Below are 15,529 nucleotides of genomic sequence, written 5' to 3' on the forward strand. Positions count from 1 at the left end.
ATAAACATTGAGGTACACGAAAGAAAAATTCTTTTTAAACAAATACTTTTATATGAACATTGAATTATACAAAAAACGCTTTTCTCTACTCAGTTTATATTCCAAACATTCGTTATAGAATTGAATCGGATATCATTCACCGGATTCCTACACAATATACTAAATGAAAGGTAAAAATTTCACTTACATGGAACACTGTCATCCTCACTGGTAGACATCGATGTTTTGCCTTAAGAGACTTGCTTCAGGGCTCTTCAGTACCAATCTGGATAACATTATAAGAAAAAACACATTGTTCATTCATATAATTAAGACTATGTCACGGAATAAGTATGATCGACTTATGTCATCGAAAATATTCATTTGCTCATTTGATTGAATCCCAGCCAAAGAAAACGTGTTCGAATTGAAAGGGATATATTTTTAGGAGTGATTAATTTTTGGGAAAGTTTTTGACTTTCTACTACTCCAACTTTATACAAAAAAATGTGAGAATCTTCCAAGGAAAGGAAGAAAGCAATCAATTTTAAAAGAAGTAACTTTCTACATAGATCATGCAAAGAAATAACTTTCAAACACAAACTGGAAGGTATGGATTTCAATTTATATGAAAAATCGGTGATAAGGAGGAAAACAGCCTAAAATGAGCTCAAAATCATGGTTTTTAATAGCCTAATGTTGAGTTATCAGAATTCACGAAATCTATGTTAAATGAAAAAAAAAATGGGAATAAAGTACAAAATCAGCCTAACTTGTTATAACATTTCAACTCCTAGGCTACCAGCATTACTTTTATTTGATACGTATCCTCACCACAGCCCAACGAAACATGTCTTTCTCCTTTTTTGGTATATGGGAATGCATTCATTGTGTATTGGAGATAAAACTTTAGGTCAGCCATATGTACATAATTATTTATAAGAGGTGGTAATGTAAGAAAGATCAGAATTTTTTTCCCCACTCAATAGTGGGAATAATCTTATAAAAGTCATATTTCTTTGGCTGTTTTTTCCGGTTTTCATCACAATAAATGAAGTTTTATAATGAACCACAATGAAAATGAACTGACATGTATTTCCTATTACTTTTTTCAGATGTGATAGGTTACGACCAAGGAAAGCATCGACCCAAGAACTGCAAGCCTGTCATTCGGAAGCTCACTCCTTACTTTACGGAACTAGTTCTTTAAATAGGCATAAGATGGACATGAGTAAACTTAGTGCTTTACCAGTCAACGCTTTTGTGAGATTACACTGTGGAGGTATTGGGGTGAGTAAATGTTACGAATAGTGTGTATTTTCTCTTATTGCTTTAATTTGAATGTGAGTAGAAAGCAATAATTTATTTATTTATTTTTGATATTGCCTATTTTTTACATAAAAAAAAGAAAGGCAAAAATAAACCAATCAATTACAATCTTTTCAGTCTTTTTATATGATTCTAAAGAAGAATTAAAAAGTTCTAAATCTACATTTAATGTGTTTGTAAGTCACAAAATTCAACCTATAGACTCGTTCTGGCCATAGTAATAATAATTTACTCAACAAACCCAACAAATCAATAGAACTAATTTTAATTGTTATTATAATAAAACAAAGTACTAGTTCTCATAATGTTTCAGTACGAGAACAATTTCAAAACATATCAATTTCTTAGCTCAGTTCAATTCAAATTTTTCATCAAATTCAATATCCCTTTACGATAACAGTGATGTATATAAGAACCTCACATTTCAATACATTAAAAGACAAGAAAGTAACATCGCATCTGGGCCAAAAAATGTCGGGGAGAAGATTGAAGACAAAATAAAAATACTTGACAAGGACCTGTCCATTGTAGATCAAGCGAAAAGCCTGGAACTTATTCTCGAAAGTAATTTAAGATTCGAAACACACGTGAAAAAACGTATCCAAAACGCTTATGGAACTCTCAATATTATTTATGGATATAGAAATTTTCTTGCAAAAGCAACAAAAATAATGTTATGTGATAATTTACTTTTGTCTACCCTGAATTTTGATGATTCAGTGTACCGTCCCTGTTTAACAAAAGCTCTGAGCGAAAAATCCAAAACATTCAAAATTCATGTTTACGTCCCATTCATGGGGTTCGAAGGCGAGAAAGTATTTCCAATAAATTGGTTGAAACGGATTGGTTAAATAAGGCAATGCGTAGACAGTTGCATGCAGTGTGCTTATTTCACAGAATAATCATAACGAAGATTCCGACTTATATGAAAAAAATTCATATCGAACTGATGTTCATACAATCAATATCAGGCACATTTTATAATGTTGAGCTTGTGTGAGGTTAAGTGGTAGAACAAATCAGTAATTTTGAATTATTGTTTTGAACTTCGCCTTTGACGTCAGCCCTAGGATCGTGCTGTCATCTTCTAGGCCAGCTGTGGACCAGCTGTCGAAAGCGCTCGCAGATAATCAAATAGAAGTCATAGAGCTTCAAATCCTTTTTGTAACTTACTTTAATAGTAAAATACTGAAAATAAAGGAAAATTAGTTGCATCGATCCAACTTTTTTTCGGGCAACAACCTATCTAAATCTATCAGTAGCAACATATCAGGACGGTAGTTGTTTAATTTAGTATTTTTACTCTGAATTTTTGAAATTTCAATTTGCATTCCAATTTCTAGTTTAGCATTCAATCTGATACTGAAATTCTGATTGATTTGAACCTCAGTAACGCATATTTGAACAATGCCGTAATTCCCGTTATAATCAGGGCAACATAACATATCAATTTATTCCAGTACCCCTTGAAAAGGAAAATGAAAAGCGCGTGTGATTTACAATTAAAAAACCAGTAGAAATTGATGGAAATGATAAGGTGACCCTGAGGCAGTCACTCATGCGAATATGGAATAAAAACCAGTTATATAAAACTTGAGCTAAAAAGTATATGTTTCAGGAATGAATTCGATCACAGTGTAGAAATAAGATATATAAAGTCTCGCGATTCAATCTGGATGATAAGGGAAGATCTATCATTTTGTTAAATATTCAAAATAAATAAATTCCCTCTGACTTTTCTCGAGATATTTTTTTCGATTTTGCTGTACTGTTCAATATATAAGAATTTTTAAAATTAATATGGAAGTAACACATATTTTCAGACCATTTTTCAATGTTGAAAGACCTAAATATACGAGGTATGTTCAGAAATTGCGGTGAATTTTCATTTTTCTCGAAAAATATTTGTTTCATCAATTTTTATTTGGTCCCCTTCAAAATAGTCCTCCTCAGATATAATATATTTAGGCTAGCGTTTTTACTAATTCTCAAAGCAGTTCTGATATGCACTTTTTGGTACGTCCTTGAGCTCTCCCAGCGATTCGCTTTTTATCTCCTGAATCGTCGCAAAACGCCATCCTTTCATTGGTCTCTTTAATCTTGGGAACAGGGAAAAGTCTCAGAGGGCCAAATCTGGTAAATACGGTGGCTGATGCATGATTTCTGTGTTTTTGGCCAAAAATTACGAACTGACAATGACGAGTGGCCATGAATTCTTTCATCACAATACCTTACGTTTTCTTTGTATTGCTTTACGCAAGCGGCGCATATCTTCAAGAACATAACTTATTGACCGTATGACCACGTGACAAGAATTCCTGATATACTACGCCACGGTAATCAAAAAAAAAAAAAACAGTGAGCAAAACCTTGAAACAAAACCTAGTGTATTTTTGTGGTCTCTGCTCTCCTGGGCTTTTTCATTTGGACGGTTTCAATTTCATAACCATAAACTCATGATTAGTCACTAGTTATGACCGACCCTTTTAAGCAAATCTGGATCGCCGTTGACATCATTTAACAATTCCTGAGCGATGCTCATGGGACGGTTTCTTCGGTCAAATTCAACAATTTTGGAACGAACTTAGCTACCACACCCTTCATGCCCAAATTAAAAAAAAACTGCATGGCATGAGCCAACCGATTTGCCGACATCCTCAGCAATTTCTCTAATAGTGATTCGACGATTCTCTATAACTTCACTTTCTCAACATTTTCATTGGTTGTTGATATACCGGAGCATCCAGGACGAGTGTCGTTTTTTATCCATGCTCTATACGTAGCCTGCGAAATTTGAACATTCACCCTATTTTTTAACAGACAAAGGCATCAATGATGCCTTTGACAGATAAAATTCACAAATAATGAAACAATGCTTAGTAAGATAACTGATAAGTGTTATATAGGAAAGCTTTTATTTCTTAATATTAAAGCTTGATATTTATTTGTTTAAGATTGCCTATGCTCAGATGCCATTTCTACTGTTAATTTTTTGTTTCACTACCAATCAGAAAGTGGATCGACTGCGAATAATGATATTCACCTTTTTCATATTGAATATCAGATTCGAAGGCAAATATTGTCTATTTTTTTTTTCCAGGTTGATACAGACACAACATGGAATGAATTATATACTGCACCTGCTGCCAGAATGGCGGTCGGTTGCACTGTTGATTTGGCAGTACGTACCTGGACAGGAGATATCAGGAATGGTTTTGCAATAGTCAGACCTCCAGGTCATCATGCGGAACCACAACAAGCCATGGGATTTTGCTTTTTCAATTCGGTGAGGTTTTAATTGATAATTTTCAATAAATTTCAATCCTGTCTCAACTCTCTTATAATGATCGGAATTGATGATAGTCCTTGTGATGAACAATGTTGAAGAAAAAATACATTTTTTTCAACCAGCCCACATATACGTTGAAATGAATTTAGATTAAATATTCATCGCTGAAGATCTTTACACATACAAAATACGGTTTTTATACATGAAAAACCTTAGGTATTGGACTAGGCAAAACAATAAAGATATTTTAAAATTTATAGTTTAAAATACATATACCACTGAATCAGTACATCATAATTTATAATATACATAGACAATAAAATATTGAAATCCAAAGTCATTTAAAAAAATTTAGATATGGGATTACACCCTAATATCAAGAAGCAGACACAAAAGGCAATAAAATGTTTTTGTTATTGAAAAAATAAAAAATGTTTTAGAGAGGTTAGTTACAGCATATACCTAAATAGTTATAGTACATTCATAATCAAGGAATTCATTGATTGGGTAAAACACCTATCAATCAAAATTCAAGTAAGTTCAATTTTTAGTGTGATTTTCCCAATATCAATCAGAGGTCTGATATTATTGTAACATTTGATTACAAGATAATTTGGAGAATTTTGACCCACGCTTGAGCAAAACCTTGACATTTGATCGAACTTGGGCCTTTGCTCTCCTGGACTCTTCCATTGGGGTGATTCAACTTTGAAACATTCAACAGAAACATTTGAGAAAAAATGATTTGAGTGACATAAACGGAAATATAACTATATACGCTAATTCTTCTAGTTACACATGAATATCAGTACATATATTCACATTTACAAACGTATATTCATATATACATCTACATATATAAATATATTCCAAAACGTTCACATACACACAAATACCTAGCTAGCACAATTACGTACCTGCCATGTAACAGATATGAAACGTAAGTTTCTGCGATATCATATTTCACGGACTTTTTACGTTACATGTACATACTCGGCATGTATCTAAGTCTGCCACAAGTTCACTTTTTCAGTAAGTGATGTGTACATAACCTTGATCATGTATTTTGTACATGACCTTAACCACATATTTTGTATGTAAAACTCATCATATATAGGTACTGTACATAACATTTAACTTGTACTCTGTATGTAATGCTCACTATATACTTTGCAGGTAACTTTCATCATGTACTTTTTATATAACACTAAGCATGTTTCTGACAAGCAAAATTTATAAATCACTAGATACAAACAAAAAATCGTTATGCATTTTCTTGGATGTTGCAAAGGCATTTGACACAGTGTCTCATAATAGGATGTTGGAAACTTTACAGGATTTAGGTTTCAGGGGAAGTGTTTATAATTTGATGGTAAGCTATTTAGCTGGAAGAAAGCAAAAAGTCAAAATAAATGATAAATTAAGTGAAGAAAATTCAATAACATATGGTGTGCCGCAAGGTACGGTTCTAGGGCCTACTCTGTTCACCATTTATATTAATCATTTACTTACCTTGAATACTGAAGGTTCCATTATTAGTTTTGCAGATGACACGGCTGTTTTTTATCAGAGTGAGTCATGGGCTGACCTACAACAAAAAATTAATCAAGATTTTATTCACATTATAGACTGGTTTGATTATAATTTATTAACTGTTAATTACTCAAAAACGTGCTTTGTTCCATTTAGTTGTTATGAAAATGGTTTACCAGATTTTAATGTTGTACAGTTACATGTCAACAATAAAATAATAGAAATAAATAGAGTTAGATATATAAAATATTTAGGTATAACAATTGACGATACTATGAAATGGAATATACATATACAAAATGTAATTAAAACATTAAGGCCTATGCTATATAAAATAAAATTTCTGAACCGATACTTAGACTTACCTGTGATAAAGATTGTATATTACTCTCTGGTTGAATCTAGGCTAAATTACGGAATATTGGGATGGGGTGGAGCCGCAAACTGTCATTTGTCCAAACTTGAGACTCTACAAAAAAGATTCCTAAAAATAATATTTAAAAGAGACATGTTGTATCCTACAAACCTTCTTTATCAAGAGGCTAAAATATTTGATATTAGTCAGTTGTACTACATACAGTTAGTGTATTTTCAATATAAACATAAACGTCACGATTATATAGACCACGTACATAACACTAGAAATAAAGTAAAAAAATTGATCAAAACAGAACTGACACTCAAAACAATTGGTCATCGAAGTCATTTGCATTCAGCTAGTCGAGCCTATAATATATTTTCGGAGTCCATTCGACAGGCAGAACATTTTAAAAAATTTAAAAAATTAATTGAAAAATTCGTTTTGGACGAACGACATCAAATTAATTTGTTACTAAGAGCCTGACGTCCTAGTAACATAGTATGTTGTTCTTTTTTTTTGTATTGGCAAATCCTGTTGTTTGCAATGGTTTGTAGTTCTTTTTGTTTATTATTATTTTTATTAACTACTACATACAAAAGTTTTATTTACTGTCTAGATTATTTCTTCTGTATTTCTTTTTTGTTTGTTGCTATAGTTTATTTCATAAAATACGTATATTTTTTAATCGAAAATTTTGGCAGTTTCATCGCATACAAGCTCTGCTTTGGCGATGTTCTGTGTTGGTGTTTATTTGTATTTATTTGTATATTATATATAATATAATCGATGTAAATTAGCATGTGAACAATTGACAAATAAACATATTATTATTATTATTATTATGTACTCAGTACATAACATCATATACTCTGAATGTAACTTTCATCATAGTAGGTACTTCATTTTTATCAAGTACAGTTTTCTGTAAAATGTTCACTTGAAGTTTATGAAACTGATTTTTTGAGATGAAAAATTTACATAAAACTGTACGTGAAAAAAATGAATTACTATTAGCCAATTATGAAAGTCACTTATTCAAATCTTTAAAACACTGCTTTATAAGGAAAAATAAAAACGATAAAAACAAAACTTCATGAAAATATTTTGAAACCTCTATTTCTTACACGAATAAAAACGAAAATTACACATCCCAGTTGGTAAAACTATCTTCTTGAAAAATCCTTCACACAACCTTTGTCTGGCATGTCGGAACCACTCTGATGAAATCATGTCAATCTTTTTTTCTTGAGCCAATGGAAAACTTCTGTGGATAATTTCTAAAATAATAGTAATCTGTGTTAATACTCAAGTTGTTTGTCATGTTATGCTAATTTGGATCAGAAAGTTCATATTGAAAATGTATTCAATATATTGAAATGTATAAAATAAATTGGAACAATAAAACCTTTCAAGACAATTACTGGAGAATTTGATATTCTGTAGTTGTTTCTCAATCCTAACCAGAAGCATTGTACCGCAAATTCATTGAAAAATTAAGTTCTCAATATTCTATTTATATTGTCTTTCATGTTGGATCCTCCAATATTGTTAAGGAAAACAATCTGAGCAAAAAAAGATTTTTTTCAAGACAAATTATATATTATTCTTATGTAAACATTGACAATGAAAATATAAATCCTCAATAATGATGTAAGTCATTTATATAGATAAATGATTTTTTGCATATGAAATTTTCAAGAAAAGTAAGTATCTTGTAATATATATTTCATAATAGTGTCTCTACAGGTATTTTTCAATGATAATATCACATTATCATGCAACTATCTTTAAAACAAATAGTTTATGGCAAATAATATGCCAAATAACTAGACCAGTGTTAAGACAAAATAAGTTTTGATTTGTACACAAATTTTTTTGAGTGGAATAATCTGTTTGATACCCGTGAAAGCCTATTGAAAGAAAAGTTAGTCTATACACATACCATTAGCATTTTTTCATTTTCTTTTTTTAGGAGGTCTTCTACATTCTGTAAATCTTCAATTGTTTCAATGGGAAAATATGCCCTTATCGTTTCCATTTCATTTATTTGTAGGCCAAATTTATTTGATCTTTCTATCATGTTTTTTAATTCGATTATTTGAAGTACTATCAAAGATACTTTTTTGAAGATTGCACAGAGTCTTTTTTCTACAAAAAAAATGTAAACATTCAACATTGAAATTACATTTGCTATACAAATTCAGAAAAAGAATTTTTTGAATAGCCATAAACATCATCAAAGCAATAGGCCGTTTAAATTGAAGAAGCTGGTGAGGACTCAAAGTCTACATTTTCATGGGACACAAATGAATCAGACATATTCATAGTATCTCCCAAAACATTATCAGGCATATCAGAAGTACTTTTCTCAACAGAATGCATTACTGGAGAATAAATAAAGCTATGTATGCCTGTGGAAACATTAGATTCATTTATTTCTGAATTTAAAGAAAATGCATCATTTTTACCATCAGAACAGTTCTGCAATACCCTGCGTCGTTTCTGGCGGGAGCCCAGCGAAAAAACGTCTTTCTTTCAATTATAAGCAATACAGTCATCGAATTGAATGAAAAAAATATTCTGCTTACTTGTTTTCCTATTGACAGGAACCAATATTTGTGAACGAATATGAACCAAAATTTGTTTGTGAACGAAAATGACATCACACATGGCAGTTCACAACAAGGAACACTAATATTATTTTAACTCGCCGCCGTCAAAAATGTCAACACGCAAAGAAATTGTTCTGAAGACATATTTACTATACTCTTTATACAATGATAATACAGAGATAAATATATTATTGATATATCACATGAACATTATTTTGTTATTTGCAAAATCGTGAATAAAGTATTTCTGTAAATTTGTTGCTGAGCTAAAAATGAGCAATAATATTTCATTTTCATGATGGGAGGACTATATTGATAATTCTGTGTTTTTCCAATGTTAGCTTATTTACAAGCAGTAGCCATATATATTAATCTGACATGAAGTCTGTTACACATCTGCAATGTAATTCAATTCCTATACTGGTCATGTAATTCATGACCATATAAAATATTGCATGTATCCGAGATATAATGTTTTGCACATATATGTGCTATAACCTGAAGTATATCACATTTTGATATCAAATCTATGTACATTTTATATATTATTTGAAATGTAATTTTGTTCACCTAAACAGTACGTACCTGCAAGGTTTAAGTTAATCATGTGTTAACTGGGAGTATTGTGGATTGATATCTAATTATCATATCGATGAGACTGTGGACTTGTAGACGAGGTTTTTATAGCAACCAATAACTTTTTTATTATTATGATTATTATTAAACGTAATCACCATTTATGCTAAATTGTCAGAGCTATATTAAAAATTTCTTATCAATAACTTAGATACAACTAACATAATATTCATTTATTTTGTTTTTTCTTTCATAATTGATTGTACTTTGTATTCCTACATGATATATTGTTTGTAAAACATTTATGTCCTTGAAAATGTAAATTTTTTTGGTATTTTTTAATTTTGTATGTCTCAAATTGCTAGCTATTTTCATTCTGATTAGATTAATCTGCCATAATTTACTTGAATTTCTCAACAGGTAGCGATTGCTGCACGAATTCTTCAACGTGAACATCGAGTTCATAAGATACTCATATTTGACTGGGATGTTCATCATGGCAATGGAACACAAGAGATTTTTTATGATGACCCAAGAGTCTTGGTAATTTCAATGCATCGACACGATGATGGAAATTTCTTTCCTGGGACAGGTGGAGTTACTGAATGTGGTTCTGGAGCAGGAGTAGGGTAAGTGGAAATCTGTCAATACAATTAGAGAATGTTGTTTAGAAATCAGTTCTCTCATCAACAGCTGTCGGTCCCATACAAATGACAACCCAAAATAAAGTTTAAAGATGTATCACCTTTTAATGTGTGATTCCAAGATTTATTGGTCAAATACTCGATAATTATTCGACTATTTCATTTAATGAAATGATAATAATCAAATTTTCATTAAACCCGATTGAGCTCACTTATTGAAATTTCGTCCAAGACATACTTTTATTGAGTAATTTGAGGTTATTGAACAATTAAGTCTGCTACCATTTCGTGATTTTATTTATAGCTTCTTCAGAGTTTAGGTTTTGGTTAGACAGATATTTTATTTTTCTCTGAATGTAACAATACAACAAAAATATACATGAAGACATCATGCATTATGGGAAACGACAGAATCACATATTTTTACAATTTTAAATCAATATATAAAAATATTTCCACATTGGATACGTGTTGAAAATATTTGACATTAGAACATATACTTCAAACAAAATGAAATATTTGAAATTCTTATATGTTGGATGCTGTATATTTTTCATCAAGAAACTCTTGTATTGAGTAGTAGTTCTTTGAATCGACATTTCCTTTGAAAACATTTTTTGTTCATATCATTTAACACTTCCAACTCACATATTTTGATATAAAATTTTATTTTTATGAAATGTTGTTGATGTATTAGTCATACATTCACAAGATATCGAATAATAATGAATCTGTTTAAAAAAAATCTGTTTAAAATCTGTTTTTCCGTTAACCAGCTGTCGCACCCCTACGAACGACAACCCTCAGAAGTCGAAACTTGTGCGAGCTAAGGATTAACGAGATCTTACCTTTTAACGTGTGATTCCTAACACGGGTTGGACGGTAGCAAGTGAAGATCGATCGTTCAGACTATGGCTTGAACCACCGGCCAACACGGCAGTCAATTCGAGTGAGTGAACAAAGCACCCACGCCGAACCGCTTGGCTACCGACTGACCTAACAAATATAATTGAATAAAATTATATTAATAACATCAAATTAAACAAGAGACTACTTATTGGTTGCTGGAGCGACACTTTTTGAAAAAATCCATAAAAAAAGATTGAAAGAAACTGTTCCGAGCACGCTCATAAATTATCAGAAAACAACATGAAAATTTAGTTTAAAGATAAAAGGCTGTACTATCAAAATAGGTTGATCATGATTAGTGTCAAATCCAAAGAAAGCAGACTCTCTCTTGTACAATGCAAACATTAACAAAAAACCACAAGTAGTGGCCTCATTATTCAATTAGTTTTTTGATAATGCTCAATTGAAGCTTATAATAATAACTCCTCATGTATTCATTAAATTTTAGTTTTTCTTTAACTTTGTATCAATGAACTTCATATCTGTCATGAATTATTATCTCTTATAATATGTTTAAAATCTGTTTTTCCGTTAACCAGCTGTCGCGCCCCTACGAACGACAACCCTCAGAAGTCGAAACTTGTGCGAGCCAGGGATTAACAAGATCTTACCTTTTAACGTGTGACTCCTAAAACGGGTTGGACGATAGCAAGTGAAAATCGATCGTTCAGACTAGGGCTTGAACCACCGACCAACACGTCAGTCAATTCGAGTGAGTGAACAAAGCACCCACGTCGAACCGCCTGGCCCCCGACCGACACCCTATAATCGATCAGAAATTCATAAAGCCACTTTGATCATCAAAAACTAAGATTATTTTCTGTTGAGTAGAGTTGTACCTTCGTTGTACTTGCAGCAACAAATTGTGAGCTATTTTAAATAATGAAATATAAATATATATTACATATATACAAAACATAAAAATCGTGAATAATCTAAATGAGAAATTATTTTCGTGTTTAGAAATATGAACATATACATTAAATCTTTGTGAAAAAAAATTTAAGAAACATACATAAAACAACAAAAAACAGTGTCAATGTCATCAAGTCGTGTTCACTTCTATAAAAAAAATTCAAATAACATTTTACTCTTTTATGGAACTGCCACTCATTTGGGATCAACTTTCAATTGCCAAAAATCTGAAAAAATTGAGATTCTTGGATAAGCTGAGGCACGACGCTATATTAGATATAGTATATTTATTTTGAACTACATGACTGGAAATGTTTCTCATACTAAAAAGTAAGCATTTGTAATAAAATAATTGATTAGTAACATCTCTCCACAAATTTTGAATTTGTATTACTCTCATTGCCATTTTTGCATTATAAGAACTTTTCCAACATGTGCAGATCTCAACAGGCGAATGTAATGATGAATAGAAGCATTAATGGCATTTTAGAGATGATAGTGAGACAAGCAAGTAGCCCATTTAATTTCAATGAATCAATCACTTGATCCTTTTTTCATTAAAAGTTTTTGTAGAATTCATGATACAAAATACAAAAATGAAGTATTCTTCATACATTTTTATACTGAGATTTATTCATGATGAAGAAAAGAGAAATTAAACTTTCTATGTTTTTACCACTTTTATTTGTAACTAACGTTACTGCAGTTTCGTCCTATACGGATATTTTCAAACTTATACAATAAACTCCGACCGAGTTTATTGTATAATTTTGAAAATGTCCGTATAGGACGAAACTGCAGTAACGTAAGTTACAAATAAAAGTGGTAAAAAACATAGAAAGTTTAATTCCTCTTTTTTTCATTATGATTTCCTACCACGTAGTAACGGCTACATCCATCAATTTATTGAGATTTATTCAGTCATGAATTGAATAATTCTATTCTAGGCATTATATACTAGTAGTATATTGTATTTCAAAAATTTATAATTTATGCATTCAAAACGTATATATATTGTATATCTAATAATGATAATATAAATTTTTTTTTTATTCTCTTCTCTTTCAGTGTCTCGAATATAGTTTTTTATGTTGAGCAGTTTTATTAAAAAAAAAAAAAGATAATGATGTAGATAATGTACTAAAAACTAAAAAATAATTCAGAAGGTCTTAGGGAGCAGTCATGACACCTCTATCCTCAGCAGCAATCTACAGTATTGATCAGATAAAAAAATAATTAAATCACTGGGCGTATCGTAACTTGACTAAATGTGTAAATACTGTTAATATTAGCAATTCTGTACTTATACAACGACCCTCACTTGAATATGCTTTGTTGTTAGTTGCATATATTTACCGTTTGTATTTTAATACTTCACTATTTCCCGTATAGATGGCAGCACAAGATGTAATGATTGGTAACTCAATCCTGATCGAGTAGTAGTCTGACAGTCATTAGAAACGATTGCGTTGTTGTTTTATTGTGATAATAAAAATAACATAACAACATAATTTTTCTTAGTCATTTCATTTTCAAGTTTTTGTATTCTAATTTTGTTACTGAAATCTTCTCATTCTGTTCAGGTCATTTAGTGCCTCAGTTTTACTAGGTAATATGTAATTTGCCATTTTGTAACTGCAGTTTTCTTGAATTTGCATCTTCTTCAAAGTGTACTACTATTCTACTAGTCGAGCCCTGTCGGTTGATAACCATATTGAGGTAGTTGTGAAAAAATATGTAATCCACTATTTTATAGCTGCGGTCATCATGAATTTGCATCTTTTTTAAAGTGTATTTCTATCCTACTAGTCAAGCCCTGTCATTTGATACCCATATTGAGGCAGTTGTGAAAAAATATGTAATCCGCCATTTTGTAGCTGCGGCCATCTTGAATTTGCATCTTTTTCAAAATGTACTTCTATTCTACTAGTCAAGCTTTGTCATTTGATACCCATATTGAGGTAGTTGTAAAAAAAATGTAATCCGCCATTTTGTAGCTGCGGCCATCTTGAATTTTCATCTATTTCAAAATGTACTTCTAATCTACTAGTCAAGCCCTGTCATTTTATACCCATAATTAAAAAGAGGTATGTTTGTAATTTTGTAATTAATTGGAAATGAAAGAATTTTTAGGAATGTATGGTTGTTTGACTTCGCATGCATGACTCTCACTCATTACCTAGTTGTAACAGTACTATACTAGCTTAGTTTTGTTCTATGGAGCTGTCGTCATTCAAAGTCTTTGTCCTTTTCCATTATTTATACAATCACGAATTCAGTGATCATTTAATGAGAAAAGTAAGTACTTCGACTAATGCAATGAACCATTATGCAAAGTTATCACTTTCCTTTTTTGAACTAAATATTATGATTTGTTTTTCATTTACAGATTCAATGTGAACATAGCATGGTCAGGAGGCTTGAACCCACCACTCGGTGATGCAGAATATCTTGCTGCATTTAGGAGCATAATATTTCCAATTGCACGAGAGTTTGGACCCGATATAGTTCTTGTGTCTGCTGGATTTGATTCTACCGAGGGACATCTGGCTCCTTTGGGTGGTTACAGAGTATCTCCGGCATGTTTTGGGTAAGTACTGAATATTCTTGGGAGCAACGAATTGCTGATAACTTTTTAGCCACAGCCCTCAATATATATGAACTGTTTAGTGAAAATATCACAAAGTGGTACTTGAAAAATATCAGTAATGTTCAACAGATATCACAGAAATTTTTTATTTGTTTGAAAGACCTATTGATGCCATTATGTGTGGAATATAACAGTGTTCAAATGTCTGCAATGCCTTTTCTGGGTGGAGTCCATCCAAGATGTCCAATTTTCCATGAATTTGGCGCATAAATAATGCTGAATTTGACTGATGGCATGGGTTATGCAGTGGCGGATTTACAAATTTTTAATGTGAAGGCTGTACAGTTTTTACCGCCCTGGCCTCTACAATTGTCATTATTTTGACAATCATTACAATTTCGTTCAAATTGTAGGTAAAATAATTTTGGGTATATTTTTGAGCTAATCAAAGTTCAATCATTTATACGAGCGAGGTAATGTTTTCTACTCACACAGTAAGGTACATCTGGTAAACGTGAATGAATATTCTCTATTGCGCTTCCGAACAGTTAAAAAAATTAACTCAGTCAAGTTATAAAAGTTCGTTGCAATAACTTCTGTTGTCCAAATCATCGATGATATCGTCATAAGTAATCTTGTTCATTAATTCTGACTCTATGCAAAAAACAGCAAAGGCGTTCAATTTTTCTTGGCTCAAGGTCGATCTCAGATACTTTTTTAGCCTTTTCAGACAAGAAAAGCTTCTCTCGTGAGGGTAGGAAAGTCATTGGGAAAATTTGTTGCAGACTTCTA

At 31.4% G+C, this 15,529-nt stretch overlaps 1 protein-coding gene across 1 annotated transcript in view; it reads left to right on the forward strand.

Moving 5' to 3' along the window:
• Nucleotides 1-15,529, forward strand: part of HDAC4 (Histone deacetylase 4) — a 153,952-nt gene that overhangs the window by 125,398 nt on the left and 13,025 nt on the right. The window contains exons 6-9 of the mRNA XM_023156375.2: nt 1,095-1,269; nt 4,409-4,594; nt 10,100-10,308; nt 14,537-14,737. Of these exons, the coding sequence (XP_023012143.1) occupies nt 1,095-1,269; nt 4,409-4,594; nt 10,100-10,308; nt 14,537-14,737 (771 nt within the window). The remainder of the gene's footprint in view (nt 1-1,094; nt 1,270-4,408; nt 4,595-10,099; nt 10,309-14,536; nt 14,738-15,529) is intronic.

This window comes from Leptinotarsa decemlineata, unplaced genomic scaffold (genome assembly GCF_025532065.1).
Source record: "Leptinotarsa decemlineata unplaced genomic scaffold, Ldec_3_MD MMD2_tig00026340_RagTag_RagTag, whole genome shotgun sequence".
Taxonomy (NCBI): Eukaryota; Metazoa; Arthropoda; class Insecta; order Coleoptera; family Chrysomelidae; genus Leptinotarsa; species Leptinotarsa decemlineata.